This window comes from Pelodiscus sinensis, chromosome 3 (genome assembly GCF_049634645.1).
Source record: "Pelodiscus sinensis isolate JC-2024 chromosome 3, ASM4963464v1, whole genome shotgun sequence".
Classification (NCBI taxonomy): Eukaryota; Metazoa; Chordata; order Testudines; family Trionychidae; genus Pelodiscus; species Pelodiscus sinensis.
The window spans coordinates 60,053,195-60,071,255 of record NC_134713.1 but is presented as its reverse complement, the minus strand read 5'-3'; the positions used below and the strand labels follow the sequence as shown (position 1 = coordinate 60,071,255).

The following is an 18,061-nucleotide window of genomic DNA, read 5'->3' as shown; positions in this document are numbered from 1 at the left end:
ATGTACAAGTCATTTGAGAAATATTCTCTTAGGGTGCATCTACACAGCACCATTATTTCAAAATAATTGATATTATTCCAAAATAACAAAATGCACATCTACACTACAAGCCTTTATTTCAAAATAATGTTGAGCTGGAGGACTTCTTACTCCACTTCACAAGGAATAAGGGAAATCGGAGGAAGAATGTCCTTCCTTCAAATTCCTGCTGCTGAAGACAGCACCAAACAATGAATTAAGCTATTTTGACTTCAGCTACACAACTGGCACAGCTGAAGTTGCGTAGCTTAATTCAACTTTAGCCCTACTATGTAGACATACCCTTACAGAGGATTTTATTTCTGATTTAGGAGAAAACTATTGATAAAGATTGACTTCATATTAGCACTTGACTGCAAAATAATAATGCAGGGGTATGTGGATATATATTTATTTATTTTATATTAAAATTTTACCTGACTCATATGGAATGGAAAGCAGAAGAGTATAAGGTCTAATGTGCTCCTTTGTACTAATACACTGGAATCCTGCACTGATGTACTTACTGCTTCCACCTGAAATAGCATTGCCATTAAAAACAGACTTGTAATTAAAACATTATTTATTATATACATTCACCCCTCAAAAACAGCTATCTTTTGTAGTCTTCTTATTAAATATACTGAAGATTTTAGAAATCAAAATAATCTGGTTCAAAATTAGGTATAACGTAAATAATGTAAGTTCATGAAAAAATGAAATAATGAAAACATGGAAGAAAGATACAACTTCTTCTAAGCATACAAAGCATTTAAAGTTTGCCTAAATTATGCATGGTTTGATTTAACTTGATAAGCAAAAAATTCACTACACATTTTTCAAGAAGCAACATGAAATTTTGATACTTTTATTGAAAAGAGTAATGAATGGCCAGCACAATATAAAAACACTAAACAATTTTAAAATTTAAATTATGAAAATGTATCTAACATGCATCAATCTAATTGGTGCTAGAAAATATCTATCAATCTAATTGGTGCTAGAAAATAAATAAAATAAATACATTTATTTCTGTAAAGATTATTTTTCAAAGACTGAGAAGATATCAGAAAGCCTCTGGAAGCTGTATAGTTATGTAAATGAATTTTACACTAAAGAGCAAACATATTACCATTAACTCAATGTCACTGCCAATTATGTACAGCTGATCTTCCATTGAAAGCTTTCTGTTTAGATGGGAGAGGACATAAGTGATCCCAGGTAGCCGAACCGCAGGACTGGTAAGGAGACTACCCCAAAGGGCACTGTAGAATGCGGATTGGTCGACTGCACCAGCAACTTTCTCCAACAATGTGTTAGTTCTACAGCAAAAATAGCAAAAGAGGTCAATGGAATAGAGAGGTTGCATCAGCTCATACCTGGGAAACTAAACATGTTCTATTTTACACAACATGAAATCAGGCAATATGCACACAAAAGTGATCAATATAAAGTTCAATAACTAGCAAAATACTGCAGATTCTTTGTTTCAGAAAGAAAGGCACTGTAATATATATTATCCTGAAAGATGACCAAAAATCTCATAATCTATAGGAAATTTCAGCATCACCGACCAGATAAAGGCAAATGCATTAACCATTGAAAAAAGAGTACCGTATTTTCCGGCGTATAAGGCGACTGGGCGTGTAAGACGACCCCCTAATTTTTTAGTTAAAAGATAGGGTTTCCTCTTATACCCCAGCGCCCCTCCGCCTCCTTTGCTCCCGGTGTCCCTGGTCTGCTGGAGACGGTCCCCAGCAGACCAGAGGCACCGGGAGCAAAGCCGCAGCAGCGGCGGGGTCCCGCGCCTCTGAGGCTTTGCCAGAGCAAAGCCTCAGAAGTGCGGCACCCCGCCACCGCTTCGGCTTTGCTCCCGGTGCCTCTGGTCTGCTGGGGACCGTCTCCAGCAGACCAGGGACACCGGGAGCAAAGCCTCTGAGGACGCCCCGGCAGCGGGACAGCCCCGGCGCACCTGGGCTGCCCCGCCGCCGGAGCCCCTCCGTGGCTTTGCAAAGCCGCGGAGGGGCTCCGGCAGCGGGGCAGCTCAGGCATGCCTGGGATTCCCCGCCGCCGGCTTCCCCCGAGGCTTTGCAAAGCCGCATACCGGCGTATAAGACGACCCCCGATTTTTTAACATCAAAAGTCGTCTTATACGCCGGAAAATACAGTAATGTGACTGGCACTGATTATTTTTAGATTAAGATTAAAATTAAGAAAAAAAAATGCAAAGCAAGACACATCCTTCACAGTTGTTGTACGCACAAAAGTACTTATAAATTTTATTCCTTGGAAGACTACTTTTTTCACAAAGAGTAGGGTCAATCTTACCCTATTTAAAAGCTGGACCTACATTTTTATGACAGAGAACCTTATACATTGACATGGTCTTGAAGGGGCTCAGACTAAGGGGCCACTGCAATATAGACACTGGGTCTCAGCCTGGAGTCTAGGACTCTGAGAGGTGGGAGGTTCCTTGGGCCCAGGTTGCAGCCTGAACCCAAACATCTACAGTACAATTAAACAGCCCTTTAGCCCAAGCCCAGTGAGTTAGGATTGCCCCCCCCCCTTTTTTGTTGTTGTTCTTGGATGTATACTTGGAGATGTCATCACATGAGATTAATCTTTAATGCCTGGAGACTCCAGGACAATGTTGGAATCCTGGCAACCCTACAACACAGAGATGATGGAACTAGTTGTGCTGGGAATGCAGCAGAACCCACTGACTTGAAATGATGTCCAATATATACAGGATTTACAATTTGGTTCAATGGCTTTCAGCACCCCCCTCAATAAAAATAGTACCAGCATCCTTGCTGACACGAACCTGAGTCATGTGTCACGGGCCAGCCACAGGTGCCTAACTGCATTGCAGATATGTTCTAACATGACTTGTCATTTATAGAAATCATGACCACAATACAAAGCTGTTTTATTTTTTCTCTCAAAACATTCTCTTTTCTTATGATAATCTACATTTTTCTGCTATTGTTCCCTCACCTACTCTTGCATTTTATATCTATATCTATATGTACACACATACACATGTCAAAGAAAGAGATAGGCGCCACTGCTCTTACTGGATTCAAACTGTAAAAGTTAAGAGTTTTATAGTTTTGGATCCTGAAATATCAAAAACACGTAAACTCGATATTACTAGCTCCCCACTTGGAGAGGTTATAATACTTGCTTTGAAGCTTAGCCTGAAAAAAATATAGAACATCTTCCCCCCCAAACTAAGTATACCTTCATCCTCCATAGGAACAAAAGCCCACTCATCTTAACATGAGAGTGTGGCCAACCTTTCCACGGTCCCATAAAGTTTGTTTACAGCCACTAGTCCTAGCTCTCAGTGTTCTGTCCTGTTATTTATCTCTAATTTACACCTAAATATCTTTTAAGAGCCTAGCAAGCAGTGGAAGTGCTAACAATGCTGCTAGACAATATTGACCTCCTGTGGTTCAGTAAATTCTTTGCTTTGGCACCCAGGGGTGCCAGACTAGAGAGGTTCAACCTGTAAATGGCAAAATAATCATTGGTGAGAGCCTGTAAAATGGAATAAAAAATACATTTTATAGTGTATAACATATCTCTAAAACTATAAAATGAGTTCAATATGGGGCCTACCTGATTTGACTTGATTTCCTTTTAATACATGCCATTTATTAGTAGTTTACCTTTCTTATAACATAATATTTGGAATCTTTTAAAAGATGCCCCCTTTAGTTAATCTGTGATTATATCATTTGTCAGATAAACCTGTTAATTAATATCTAATTTTTTTAACATACAAGCAAAAATTCAATCTATTATATATTTAAGAGAGTTTGTCTGTCTGTGTGTGCATCAGTGTGTGTGTCTATTGGTTCAAGAACTTCTCTTACATGGTAAGAGCACCACATTCAGCATGCCACTTCTTCTTATCACATCTTAAAGGAAGGAAGGAAAAATGGATGGGTCTGGAATGGGATTGCTTCTCATGAAACCATACAAAAAAGAGACAGAATCACCAGGAAGATGAAAGGGGCAGGCTGGGACTGCCTCATCCCTGAGCCTCCCACTCCCCCCAAGCACCTTTTAGGGAAGACGGGGACATGTTGAAGATTCATACGAGGATGTTGCTGGCTGTTCCCCTTCATCACAGAACCAGGGGAATGCACATTTTGCTGCATTGATCACTCTGGCTGGGGAGTGCAGGAGGCAGACAAACCTGGACCTACCCCAGCCAAGGGACATGTACCCCTCCCCTGGCTGTGCCCGATGGAGTTGCAGCAGCCATGGAAAAGCACTTCTCACCTATCTCCAAGCTGCTGTGGTAATCCTTTCTCCCTGTGGCAGCCTGCATACTGAGCTCCTTACACCCTACCCCACCCAGAGAAATGATTTAAATGGAGCATGTACATTTTCATTTTTTCTTCCAAAAAACAAAAATGTCTTGAGTTAAGGAACCAAGCAACACCAGGTAAATCTTCTAGTACTTCGTAAAGCTGTCAAGCAAATATATTAGTTTTACACATATATTAGTGTATCATGTACTTACCTCTCATAGTACTCTGATCCCTCTTCTAAACCAGGCAAAATCCCAGTTAGCAATCCTTGTAGACCAGGTTTTAATGTTTTTCCCAAAGGAAGGTAATAAATCTCATACAGGCTGAGTAAAGCTGGTTTGACAGACATAGCAGCATTGGCAAGAAGAGGAAATAGCCCAGAACTGTAAATAAAAAAATACACAATAATACTGTTTCAGGAAGCTATTTATGTGATGCACCTAAAGTAGGTCACACAGAACAGATAAAGTAGTGTCCAACATTGTCACAAGCATATATTTTTATCTTGCTATTTTGTATGGGTGAAGAGATACTATAGTAACGAGCACTTCCCAGGTTAAAACAGTGAGGCACCTGGTTGACGTCATGCAATCATATCACTCTAATCTGAAGAAATGGAGATAGAGAATAACGTGACTTGTAACAAGTATATAACAAGATGAAACTGAACTGCTTTTACGGGTGGGGGGGGGGGAGGGGAGAGAATCTTTTTAACTGATCCACCTCCAGGAATTAAATCTTAAGTGCAGGATATTAGAGAAAGAATGATCAAATGAAAAAAAAAAACACAAACATTTTCAAAACTATACGGAAAACACAGAAATGTAGACATGGAATAATAGGAACCAATGTTTTTAATTTGAAGAAGTTAAAAGGTATAGAAAATTATTTCTCTATAATAAAAACTATAATCTTGAACTTTACAAAAATAAGATGCAGGAAAAAACAAAATAAATGTACAAATAACACACAACATAATTTAAAAAAATAAAACAACAGAGTATCAATTAATTGTAGATATCCAGTTTGCAAATGAGTCCTCTAACAGTAATGCTCTTGTATGAATGATAAAAAGGGTTAAATGAACAATTTAATTGTAAAAGCATAAGTAAAAAAAATCAGAGTGAATGTAAATAAACAATAGGTTATTCCCATTATGAGGGTTTTGTCCTCACTGTGAGGATGATAAATTAATACTCCTCTCCATACTCTCACTCCAAAACAATAAAATCTAGCTATACAGAGCCAAACATAAGGCAGACTGCTAATGCTATGGTTAATTCCTGGATTGTGACTGAGGCCCACATGATCAAAAGATGAGATTACATATAAAAATAATCTTTTCACTGGATTGATCCCTCTAAATTATAATTCAGCACAGGATGTTCTTTTATTTAATCTTTGTATAACTCAATGTGATTTTTTTATACTTGCTATGTGTAAATACTGCTTCTGTATCCATTTCAGGAAAACAAAAGTCAGTTTTAAATCTGAACAAAACAGAAGTTTTCTAGATAACAAAAATACATCTTCATTGTTTCTGCCAAATCTAATAAATTATTAAAAAAGTATAAAAAAATAGAAGAATTCCGAACACTGATTGAGAATGTTTGAGGGCCTAACCAAAACCCATTTATGTCGTAGATCAGACCCTGAATGAATAAATAATCACTATATGTTAAGAAATATTATCGTTGGAGTCACAATAACATAAAAGGCCCAGAGAAAATGTTGTGAAAAATGTCTGCTATTCATACATGATAGAAATAAAATTGTTAAAAATATAATGTTGCTTAAAGAATCTTATTCTTTCTGCCTCTATGGATGGAAAGGAAAGTGCCATGTCACTCAACAACCAGCAAGTATCTTCTTGTGTTTCTCAAATACCCTTTTGGTCTCCAGATAATACGTCTCTCTAGAAGCCACTGCTTGTCCTTCAAGGACTTGATCCTTAGATAGTTAAAGCCACCTTTAATGGAGCTGCTCAGCACCTTGGAGCCAGTCTTCCTAAACCAAGCATCAGCAGTATTTTTGGTGAGATTAGAGGATACTGTGTTTGTCATCATCCTGTAACTTGTCATACTGCAAGATGGTATAGTTAAGAGGCTAATTTTGCTCCAGCATAGAAAGTCTATTGGTACAGAATCGTTAAATAGAGGCTTAAAATGTGAAACTGAAACAGTTTTCTAAACTACATTAGACAAACTAAAAATCTGCAAGTCAATAATATTTTAACTATTTTTACCTGTACAAGAAAAGATCTTTAGCCAGACGCTTGGGTCCAATGATTTTGAAGATAATTTCATATGTTTCAAGTGCCTTCCGATGAACCCCTCCTGGCAAGGCTGGATGAAGGCACTGCGCTAGACGCTTGCCTATCGTCAGCTTTTTAGGTACTACTTGGTACTTTGCATTGTTTTGTAAAACCTGTCAAAAAAATTTAAATCCATTATAAATATCCCACTAGGGCATCATAGTATATTTCCACGAGACCCAAACAAAACTATCCCACATGTCAATTTTAATAAACTGTTGTGCTGCCTTCTACCCTCAGGCACTTCATCTGTGCCTGTCATAAGTGAAATAGAGCAAATATTTTTAATTTCACTTAGATCAAGGCCCATAATTAAAGTTTGTCCATTCTTTTTTTTTAATTCGGATTTTTATGGCACATCAGAACAGAAATTAAATATGGTATTTCAGGACAGAAATTAAAACTCTCCCACTGCCTAAACAAACTGCCAATAGAAAAAAGGATTATTTGTGATTCCTTTTAAAATTAGCTCAGGCAAAAATCAACAGCTGCAGTTTAAGCAGCAGAGATTGATGCAGTGTGCTAAACATAAAACTGTAGAACTCTCGTACCTGAATTCACAGTTACCCTTGATACTGGAACTCAGAATTGCACTTTGAATGTATAGGTGTTTTTATTAATAATGCATATTTATTTAGTGTAAGAATATACTGAGAATACCATAACCAGCATCAAAAATAAAGCTAAAGCTTTTTTATACAAAAAGCTCTATAGTCTTCATCAACCATACCAGTGCTCCCAATTTCTCAATATTCCATAAGACATAGTGAGCACACTGAAAATTCCTCAAGACAGTTAACACAAGGGAGTTCCACATGGGCAGACTTGTGGGCACACAGAAACCAGCTGCATTCAATGACACTTTATGGGAGCACAAAAGGCTGCATACATACAGCTTCTTGAAGGATTAGGGTCTATGTTTGTGCAGTGCCCAGCAAATTCACTGAATTATTACATATTTTTATCATGCTGACTAATTGAGAAAGAAATAACAATGTTTAGAGTCTAATCCTCTACCCTGGCCTCACTGAAAACTCTCTGTTGTTTTGCGATCATGAGTAATATAGGGTTGGTTCAAAATGAAAATGAGAGTAAAAGGAGAAAGATTTATAAAATAGTTTGGTAGTGATGGAAGTAAATTTAAATAAAGCTACTCCATTTTTACAAAGGGGAAAGGGAATGAACAATTCTTGTATACTTCTGTGAAAAACATGGTGCTTTCTCTTCTTCATTTATCATAAGTAATAGCTTCTACTGAAAATTATTAGAAACATGGACACAAATTCCTTATCCAGTTTTCTGGTCCCAGAATACCTTCAGAGTAAGATGCTACAATTACACTGATATATACACATCAATTGAAAATTACAAAAATATTTCATACTCCATACTAAATTCTTTCAAGAGATTTAATTTACATGTATTGCCTACTGAATATTAACTACTAATTGGATTGAACCTATCTTCCCATTATAAACCCAATTTCTAGTTGTGCCATCCTACTTCTTTGCCATGGAATTTCATACACCTGATTTTAGCACCTAGTAAATTTTTGTATTTTGTAATTAAAATTTGGAGCATATTGGAAAAGACTTTTGGAAACATTTTGATTCAGAAACTGAAGTGGGTTTTTCCTAATATTTTTCAAATTTTTTATTCATGAGTGCACCAAAAATGCTTGTACTAGAGACATCAAATGTGTTTTAATATGTTGGTTTTAGCAAAGTTTATGTCTTTAGCTGTTTCACTTGGGGACGAGTTGTTACATAATTGGTTTAATGTACATACACTTTTTAATTTCCTTCCAGGCTTGATCAGTACAGTCAAGATGGAAAGGGACAATAATGTGTTGAAGAAGAGCAGGCAGAGAACCAAACACAGAGGAACCATCTTGTCTGGCTGGGAGCATGAGAGAGGTCAGCATAAAGACAAGCATGTCTGGAGTAAGGACTGAAAGAGCCATCCCTAGTATACTATATATTTCTCTTTATAATTAGAAGAATTGTGGAGGTAGTGGAGGAAGCACAAGGATGATCTCAGAACAGAGGAAAGCAGCCACATAAACAAGAGTCTGAAAATCTAAGAAAAAGAAGTATCCATCATCAAAAAGACTGTTAGCACCTCAGAAATTTCTGTTCATTGAGCAATTTAAAAAATTTAACTTATGTGGAGGTTACCTTGGTAAGCTATTTTTCCAAGAGTTTACTAATATTTTAGGTTAAAACTTTTCTTCTTTTGTTATAGTCAGGAATCAATTCTCAAAGTTTTATATTATGCATTTGCTGCTTGTCTTGAAGCATTACACTGTCATACCTTGTTTAGCTTTCCAAGTGCTGATATCAAATCTGCCCATTCACTGGAGTATTCAAAGTTCTTCAGTGCTTTGTCAACTGCTGCTACATAGTTTCTATATTTGGAGTCACTCAGTAGCTCCACCTCCTCCGTGTTCATCCTCCCACAGAGTCCCCACTAGATATCAGCTTGCAATTCATGTAAAATCATTAGCTGTAAAAGAGTGAACATTTTTCCAAAAGATTCATAACATTAAAATAATTGTAGATACAAAATTTCATGCACCGTAGAGCTTAGATCCTGTGACAATTATGCCTGCACTATGAAGTTTGACTTATGATTATTAATATAAATATGCGCTTTGAACAAAATACCTCATATAGCTTATCAATTATAATGTTACAATCCACTGGATTTGTATATCCTATTTTAGTGCATGTATCATTCTTGTATGTAAAGGTAAAAATATGAAGTATGAGACTGTATATATTTTTAAATATACTAGTGAGAGCCATTACTGGCGCTCTAAAAGCCTTAATGACCGGGTAATAAACTTAATGACTTGTAAACACCTTTGTTTGTTCTGTAAGTCCAAAAGTAATTGTGTTAGTAAGATGTGACCATACCACCTAATAGTGGGATTCCATTTTTTGACCCAGGTAGTTTTTCATGGAAGGAGGAATATAGAACAAAAGATTTGTGCCCTGGGGAAGACGATTATTTAAGCAATGGGAAGAGATCAGGTCTTTGTCTTCAGCTGGTGTGACACACTCAAAAGAGGACTGGGGACTCAGGTAAAGATAAAAGAGGTTGTCTCTGACCTGAAGATTATGCCTAGAACAAGAACAGCTCTTTAGGGTAAAAATCTGCTTGCAATAAGTTTTTTAGTGAATTAAAACTAGATATGCATTTTCTTTTCATTTTAACGTAGCGACTTACTTTGATCTGTCATTTTCACTTGCAACTACTTAAATCTCACTTTTAATTCTATAGGGCCCGGTATAAATAACTGTTACCTGGGGGAAGAGGGAGAAATGACCAGTGTGCCTCTCTCTCTTTCATTAATAAAGAGGGTGAACATTCTCGGGAGTGTTCTTTGTGTAAAAATTTTACTCAGAGAAAGATGGATTTATTTGGGGATTTGATCCCTTTTGAGGGTTGGTTGCTTAGGTGCTGTGCCCTAGAACTGCTTTCTCCCAGAGCTGAAGTGGTTCAGTGTCTGCATTACTCTTCCAGGGGGTGGGAACCCCAGCTCTGTGCCTTGTCTGGAAGAGACCAGAGAATCTGAGTGGTGGGAGCCCCAGAAAGTAAGAAGGGGAGGGAGGCAATGGCACAATCAGCACACCATGGAACAATCCCAAGGGGTCTTCCATGAACACACCCTGTCACAGTAGATACAAAATTTCATGCAAAGAACTTGTGATTACTATAGAGGCTAGATCCACTCCCTGTGAAAGGCTTTATAGATATGTAATAATAAAGTATGGCTTACCAGTTAGGACAAATCTGTGTACTGTGTAAAAAATATTATTTTGCAGAGTCATTAAATGTGATTCCTGAAAAGAATTTGTATTCACCTTGTCAACCTGAATAATCAAGTTTGTTATTCCAAGGTTTAAAAAAAAAATCTCAAGTTTTCTCAATGCCACAGGTTTGAAAGCTTCATACTGTTGGCAGCTAGCAGTTCAGAATATGCCATACACCATTATTTCAAATCAACTATCACACATTATGTATTTATCATAGTATTTCTGCATTTTGTTTTTTCTTTATGATAAATCATTGGAAGAATTTGCCACCATGCTTTCTATGAAGTGACTAAACACCACCCAATGCAAATTTATACACACACACACACACACACACACACACACACACACACTTTTCTCAGAATCGCCCTTGGGCCATAACAGTTACTTATGGTACATATGGTGTTCCAATTTAGTGACATATTTTGTCACTGTCTGCATCCATATATAACTACACAAAATAATTCCCTTCACACAGGAATAAGTTTAATAGTGATTTGTAATCAGAGGTTTTAGCAGATTGTTGCACCTAGTACACATTGAACACAGTGAAGATCTCTGGTTACAACAATATGGTCATATACTATCTCAGGGTGTCCATATTTTAATTTTCCTTAACCTTCTTTTATTTTCTCCTCCACTGCTCCTTTGCTTCCACAAGCTCTCTGGGAATTACAATTTATAACTGGGTAATGCTACTCTAACATGCCTAGCAATTGCAGCTTTTGTGGCAGTCTTTTCTGTTTGATAGCTCAAAAAACACAGAAAAAGACAAGGTTTCTAAATTCCTGCAAATGAGATCAATGTAACTACATAATAGATTTTACATTCCACAAATACAGTTTTCTTGGGTAAGAGCAAAGAATGGGAAGGATGATGAGCTGGTTGACATGCAACTCCATGTTCAATTTCAGGTTCAAGTCCAACAGACTGCAAAATCCACCTAAATTAAGTAGAAACTGAAGATGAGGAGTAATACAAAAAGAATTCCATTTGCCACCTTGTCTAGCAGATGTGATTACAACTAAAAAAAGCTACTTTGAAAGACAGCTCCTATTAAGCTTCCACTGAGAAGTAATAGAGTGAGTTAATGAGTTATAGTAAAGGCCCCCAAGATAACAAAGTAGAAAAGTCAATGTAGAGATGGAAAGCATTCTCCCAAAATGTAAAGGTGAAGAAGATAGGAAAGGTGAAAACTGTTACAAAGAAGTAAAAAATGTTCTGAAGGAACCAAAAAATGAATACTTCATAAATTACACCACCTAATAAATGTCTTTGTGTCTAAGATCTGTCAAACAAAATGTGGAGAATTTTCTGCTGTTCACTAAGCACCAGCCAACCTCAGCAAAAATTCCTATTCTATGGAATCCTATTACACGATCTTCAATACAGATACATGAGGTGCTCTGGATAACTGAAGAAAACAAAGCCATAGGCAGATCATCTAATATTTTGGGAGACAGATAGCGAGATTGATAACCAGGCTCATTAAGCCAGAAAAACATGAGTGGTGACACCACCAAATAGCTAGCAATATTACCACCTCTGTTTCAGCCAATTTTTCTCATGTCTACGCTACAGTGTTTTCTCAGAAAAACGGCTGTTTTTCCAACAAAACGAGGAATGTCCACATTGCAATTGTGTTCTTCCACAAGAAATCAAAAGAACAGGGAGGTTTTTCTGGTGTTGGTAATCCTCATTTTACGAGGAAGAATCCTTTTTGCGAAAAAGCTCTTTCACAAAAAGGCGTGTGTGGACGGGGAAGAGGGAGTTCTTTTGGAAGAAGAGGAAAGAGGAAAAAGTACAGGTGCCCTGGTGGCCATTCCATCCATAGCAATCACAGCTTACATGCGAGACAGCGTACATTCAGTCTGGATGCTCTCTTTCAGAAAAACAGATTGCAGTGTGGATGCTCCCTTTCGGAAGAAGTTTTTTTGGAAGATCTCTTCCGAAAAAAGCTTCTTCTGAAAGAAGACTGTAGTCTAAACATAGCCTCAGCCTGTTCAGTAACCAGGGGTAAGGAAGAAAGTTGTACCTTCAAGCTTCCATTATAGTACTTAGGGGTGTGTCTAGACTACCTAGTTTTGTCGACAAAAGTGGACTTTTGTCGACAAAACTATACCAGCGTCTACACTACCGCTGAGTTCTGTCGACATAACGTCGACAGAACTCAGCAGTTTTGTCGACGCTGGTATACCTCATTTTACGAGGCATAACACCTTCTGTCGACAGAACTCTTTGTCTGGACGCTCTTTGTCGACGGAAGTTTTGTCGACAGTATCTGTCGACAAAACTTCCGTCGACAAAACGCGGTAGTCTAGACGTACTCTTAGTGAAGACACACCTAAACAGGGACTTTGGGTTTCAACAGCTGAACCAAGTGAACTTAACAGATACAAGCAAGATGAGCCAGTCAATTTTGCCAAGACATTTGAGATCAACTGATTCAACCTGAGCTAGAATTCCCAGGATTTTTTCTTTCACTGCAATGAGGAGATAACACTCCACTCAAACACCCAAGAGAAAGGCAAGATTGGTGACCAACAGAAATCGTTCAGGTGTTGCCTCATTCTTTCAAGAACCCTCGTGAAAGGAGAAGGACTACAGTACTAACCTCTGATATTGAGGCAAGGGGACTATAAAAATAAGCAAATAAATACCTAGTTAGATAACACTTCTCTGTCTTCAACACACTCCATACACCTGTCTTATCTTCCCCAGGATCATTGGAATTCTTGATTATCCATTTTCCTTTTGTGAGCCTTTTTTCTTTTCTTTATTATCACTGGAAAATAAATCAAGAATGAGAACAAAAGGAAGAAGGAAAGAAATAAAACAAACATATGCTTTTAGATACAAGGAGGCAAACAAATGAAAAAGAATGGACATGGGACAGATGGAGTCTATATACAAAGGGTGGATTCACAAATCTTTTGTACCCTTGCTGCCTGGTAGATGGAACAATAATGATGATTGTCCTTTATTTTCTCTATGGCAGGACAGAAGAGGAAAGTATGATACAAAAGCTTAATGAAGCAAATATGATCAACAGAGTGGGATTGCCCACTGAAGTTAAGGGCTTGAATTATTTCTGAAATTTTGTTTAACAATATTTTCTTCAAATTAAATGTAGACAAAGATTTTACACAGAAAATAAAATTCCAAGGAAATAATGACTGCTAATGTTTGATCTCAAAGAATGAAATAGAGAGAAGAAAAGACAAACATACAAAAACAGCAGGATTCTAATTTTTCCAGACAATAGCACAAGCACAAAGGAACGGAATGGGGAAAAAATGACACCGTGAATAAATGTTTTTTAAGTTAAAACTATCTCAGCATCCCTTCTTTATCCAGCAACACATTATGTACAGATTGTACCTCCCTTAACTGGGACTCCCTGGTCCAGCAACATCCATGATCTGTCACGGACCACGGATGTTCCTGAACCATAGAGCCCAGGAACAGGGAGGTCAGATGCAGGGACAAGAGCACTGACGAGAGCGACAGCAATGCAGCTAGGATCCCAGTGTGAGTGTGTGTGGGCGGGGGGAGGGATTGGGGGGAAAGGGAAGAACGGGTGGCACAGAAGCAGTCCTGGAAGTCTAGCCCAAGAAGAGGCCAGGAAGTTCTAGTCCCGGTCCTTTGCCCTGACCCTGGCTGCACAGCTCTGGCCCCAGCCACGAAGCCACATGGCTTCAGAGTTCTGCCCCAGCTGCGGAGCTCCAGCCGTGACAGTAGTGGAACCAATGGCATCTAAAGAGCCTGGGGGGAGAGGGAGGTGAGGTGGGTCAGTAGTGGGGGCAGATTGCTGACCTAACCCAATGGCAGCACAGGTCAGGAGGGGCGGGAGGGTGCCGGGCCAGCGAGGTCCAACCTATACATCAAAACCACTTATATTTTGGTGCAACGTGAAAGCCAAGAATATGGACTTTTATTTAGAAATAGAAGATCAGGATTTAAAGAACAATGTGTCTGTTTTCCTGGAGACCTAATTTCTCACATATTTATCAACAGTTCAATATATCTTCCTGGCTCTTTTCCCTGTACAAATATGACAATTAGTAGCCCTTAATTAAATAACATACATATTTAGAAACTGGCCAAGTGCCCATTATTTGACTTTAATACAATGATAGTATTATTTAATTGCTAATATCTGCAGTTATGTTTCTCCATAATTATGCAAATACTTGTAACACATAGTTACATTTTACGTTAGACTGTTCAGTAACAGAGCTACTTTTCCTTACTCTTTCCCACCTAGACTGAGACTCACTTCCCTGATGCACCTTGTTAATATGGGGAAAGTTTTCACTAACCAATGTATGCAATGTATATGTTCTGTAGATCAAGACACTCAGTGCTGTAAATCCAGTGCCTAAAATTTAATCATAATTATTATTAAATCAAAAGATTCCATATTTATCCTCTATTGTGATCTTTTATTCCCAATTACTACTCTACTAGAGAGTATCTTTTATTGATAATAATCTGTATCAGATAGTGATTATTATTTCAACCCACTATACATTTGACTAATTGGATTAATGTTGAGTTTTTATTTATTTCTTCTGAAAAATAAACATTATAAAAATATCGTCAGCCACTAAAGGGCTAGTACATATTAATATTAAAACATTTGCCTAACATGATATATGTGCAACTATTTTTACGGTATTACCATTATTATTTAAAATATCAGTACAGCAATATCTATTAAGACAATGTTTTCTGCATCTAGAATGGATTAGATGTCACCTGTACAAATATTTTTCCATGTATCTGTCCTGAGCATAAATACAAATTCAAGAGAAGATGTGGTTTAATTATAATTGTTCCAACTCTGGGACATTTGATCTGGCATGTTACAGAATAACTGCAAGTTATTAGAATAAGAGAAATGAACTCAAGCCAAGAGAAAGTTTTGTCTTTTTCATTTAATAGCCATTTCAATAACAACTTCCCTTACCATTTATTTTTACTATATCCTAATTTATAACAAAAGTAACCATACTCTTGCCATGAACTTGCACACTGTAGTCTTGATTAAAATTTATTGTCTGTTAAAACAGCAACTTCTATAATTTCAAATAAATCTGTTGACGTTTGCAATAGAAGAAAATATAACTTTAAAAACAATGTTACAGACTCACTTTAATGCATAATAAGTAAGGAATGCATTTGTTCTTACATTCACATTGTCGTTAGAAATGAAAAATAAAAAGTTTACTATCATATACTTGCACAACGATTCTTTGTTTGCATTGATTTACAGTTTTATCTTTAGCTAACCGAGAGGTTGGGTTTCTCCCTTTCCTTTCTGTTACAGTCCTCACAATAGGATGTGTCAAATGCATATTTGTGTTATTGAAATATGTTTTACTGACGACCATTATAAAATTTAGCTAGGGCCAACTCCCCCATTTTAAGTAAGAGAGACATACTGGTAGTATCTTTTATTGGGCCAACTTGAGAGAGATAAGCTTTCAAGAGCAACTTCTCTAGATCTGCCCTACTAGATGTTTCTACTTGAAAGAAACCCGCACAACACTTTCAAAAGAGAAGTTTGGAAGACTAAATTTATAGTCTTAGTAGACACTAAAAATAAGAGTTTTAATAAAAATACCTAATGTATACATATTACAACAATTTGTAACCCAATAACCCTATAGGTGACACATGTCAAGTCCTCCCGTCACCATAGATTTCTCCTTGATATGCCAAAGGAGAGAAGGCAAACATTAAAATGTGTCAAACCAAAGGTCCATCATGCTCAGTATCCTGTCTTCCAACAGTGTCCAATGGCAGGTACTTCAGAAGAAATGAACAAAATAAGTAATCATTAAGTGATCCCTCCCCTCTTATCCATTTCCAGCTTCTAGCAAACAAGAGATATGGGACACTAACCCTGCCCGTCATGGCTAACAGTAATTGATGCAGCTATGCTCCATGAACTTACCCAGTTATTTTTTAAACTCTGTTATAGTCTTGGCCTTCACAACAGGTGACTGTGCATTCTGTGAAGAAATACTTCCATTTGTTTGGTTTAAAACTGCTACCTATTAATTTCATTTGTGATCCCTAGTTCTTCTGTTATAAGGAGTAAATAACACTTCCTTATCTACTTTCTCCACACTAGTCATGGTTTTATAGATTTCTATCATGTCTCCCATTTGTTGTCTATGTTCCAAGCTAAAAAGTCCCAGTCTTATTAATCTGTTCTCATATGGCAGCTGTTCCATACCCCCAATCATTTTTCTTGCCTTTTTCTGAATCTTTTCAAATTTCAATATATCTCTTCTGAGATGAGGCAACCAAAGCTGCATGCAGTAATCAAGATGTGGGCATACATGGAGGTAATGTGCTATTTTCTGTGGGTACGTCTACACTACAACATTAATTCGAACTCACTTAGTTTGAATTAGTTAATTCGAACTAAGCTAATTCGAACTAACGGATCCAGACTAAAAAACTAGTTCGAATTAGCGTTTTGCTAATTCGAACTAGCATGTCCACATTAAGTGGACCCTGAACCAGGCTTAAGGATGGCCGGAAGCAGTGCCAGCAGGGCATCAGAGGAGGACTTAGAGCATGGAAATGCTGTCTCAGGCTAGCCGAGGGCTGTGCTTAAAGGGTCCCGACCCCCACCCCGGACAGACAGTTCTCAGGGGTGCCCCGCTTGCAAAGCAGTCCTGGCTTGGATTGCCCGGAGTACCCACACTAGGCACATCACAGCACTCAGCCATCAGACCGGCTGCACTTGCCACAGGCTGCCATCTAGGGAGAGGGGGCAATTGGGGGGCTGCAGGAGAGCTTCCACCCCCAGAAGCCCGCAGAGCTAGCCCAGTCCTCCCCATCGGGGGTGGGTACTCCATTCTTCCCTCACCTCCTTCCACTTACCCTTCCCTAGCCCCTCTTCTTGATGTACAAAATAAAGGACAATTGTGTTCAAAAACGGAATCTGTCTTTATTGAACAAAACTGGGGGAGACTGGGAAAAGGAGGTGGGAGAGGGGAAGAGAGAGGCTGGGAGAGGGGAGGGCAACTAAAATGATCAGGGGTTTGGAACAGGTCCCATATGAAGAGAGGCTAAAGAGACTGGGACTTTTCAGCTTAGAAAAGAGGAGATGGAGGGGGGACAGGATAGAGGTCTCTAAAAGCAGGAGTTGGGTGGAGAGGGTGCATACAGAAAAGTTCTTCATTAGTTCCCATAAAGAAGGACTAGAGGACACCAAAGGAAAGGAATGGGTAGCAGGCTTCAAACTAGTAACAGAAAGTTGTTCTTCACAAAGCAAAGAGTCAACCTGTGGAACTCCTTGCTGCAGGAGGCTGTGAAGGCTAGAACTAGAACAGAGTTTAAAGGGAAGTGAGATCAAGTCATGGAGGTTGGGTCCATGGAGTGCTATTAGCCAGGGGGTAGGAATGGTGTCCCTGGCCTCTGTTTGTGGAAGGCTGGAGATGGATGGCACGAGACAAATGGCTTGGTCACTGTCTTCGGTCCATCCCCTCCAGGGTCCCTAGGGTTGGCCGCTGGCGGCAGACAGGCTACTGGGCCTTTGGACCTTTGGTCTAACCCAGTAC

General features: G+C 38.4%; 1 protein-coding gene across 4 annotated transcripts in view; it reads right to left on the bottom strand.

Annotated features, from left to right (window-relative positions):
- Window positions 1-18,061, bottom strand: part of DOP1A (DOP1 leucine zipper like protein A) — a 111,228-nt gene that overhangs the window by 73,917 nt on the left and 19,250 nt on the right. For 3 of the 4 annotated variants that reach the window (XR_012902590.1, XM_014569949.3, XM_075923817.1), the window contains exons 2-7: window positions 13,139-13,263; window positions 8,971-9,162; window positions 6,589-6,770; window positions 4,556-4,726; window positions 1,151-1,340; window positions 456-554 (exon numbers count right to left, since the gene is read on the bottom strand). Coding sequence is in view for 3 of the 4 variants with exons in the window: in XM_014569949.3 (XP_014425435.2) it covers window positions 456-554; window positions 1,151-1,340; window positions 4,556-4,726; window positions 6,589-6,770; window positions 8,971-9,108 (780 nt within the window). In the remaining variant the exon portion in view is untranslated. The remainder of the gene's footprint in view (window positions 1-455; window positions 555-1,150; window positions 1,341-4,555; window positions 4,727-6,588; window positions 6,771-8,970; window positions 9,163-13,138; window positions 13,264-18,061) is intronic. The other variant, XM_075923816.1, reaches the window with a different exon arrangement.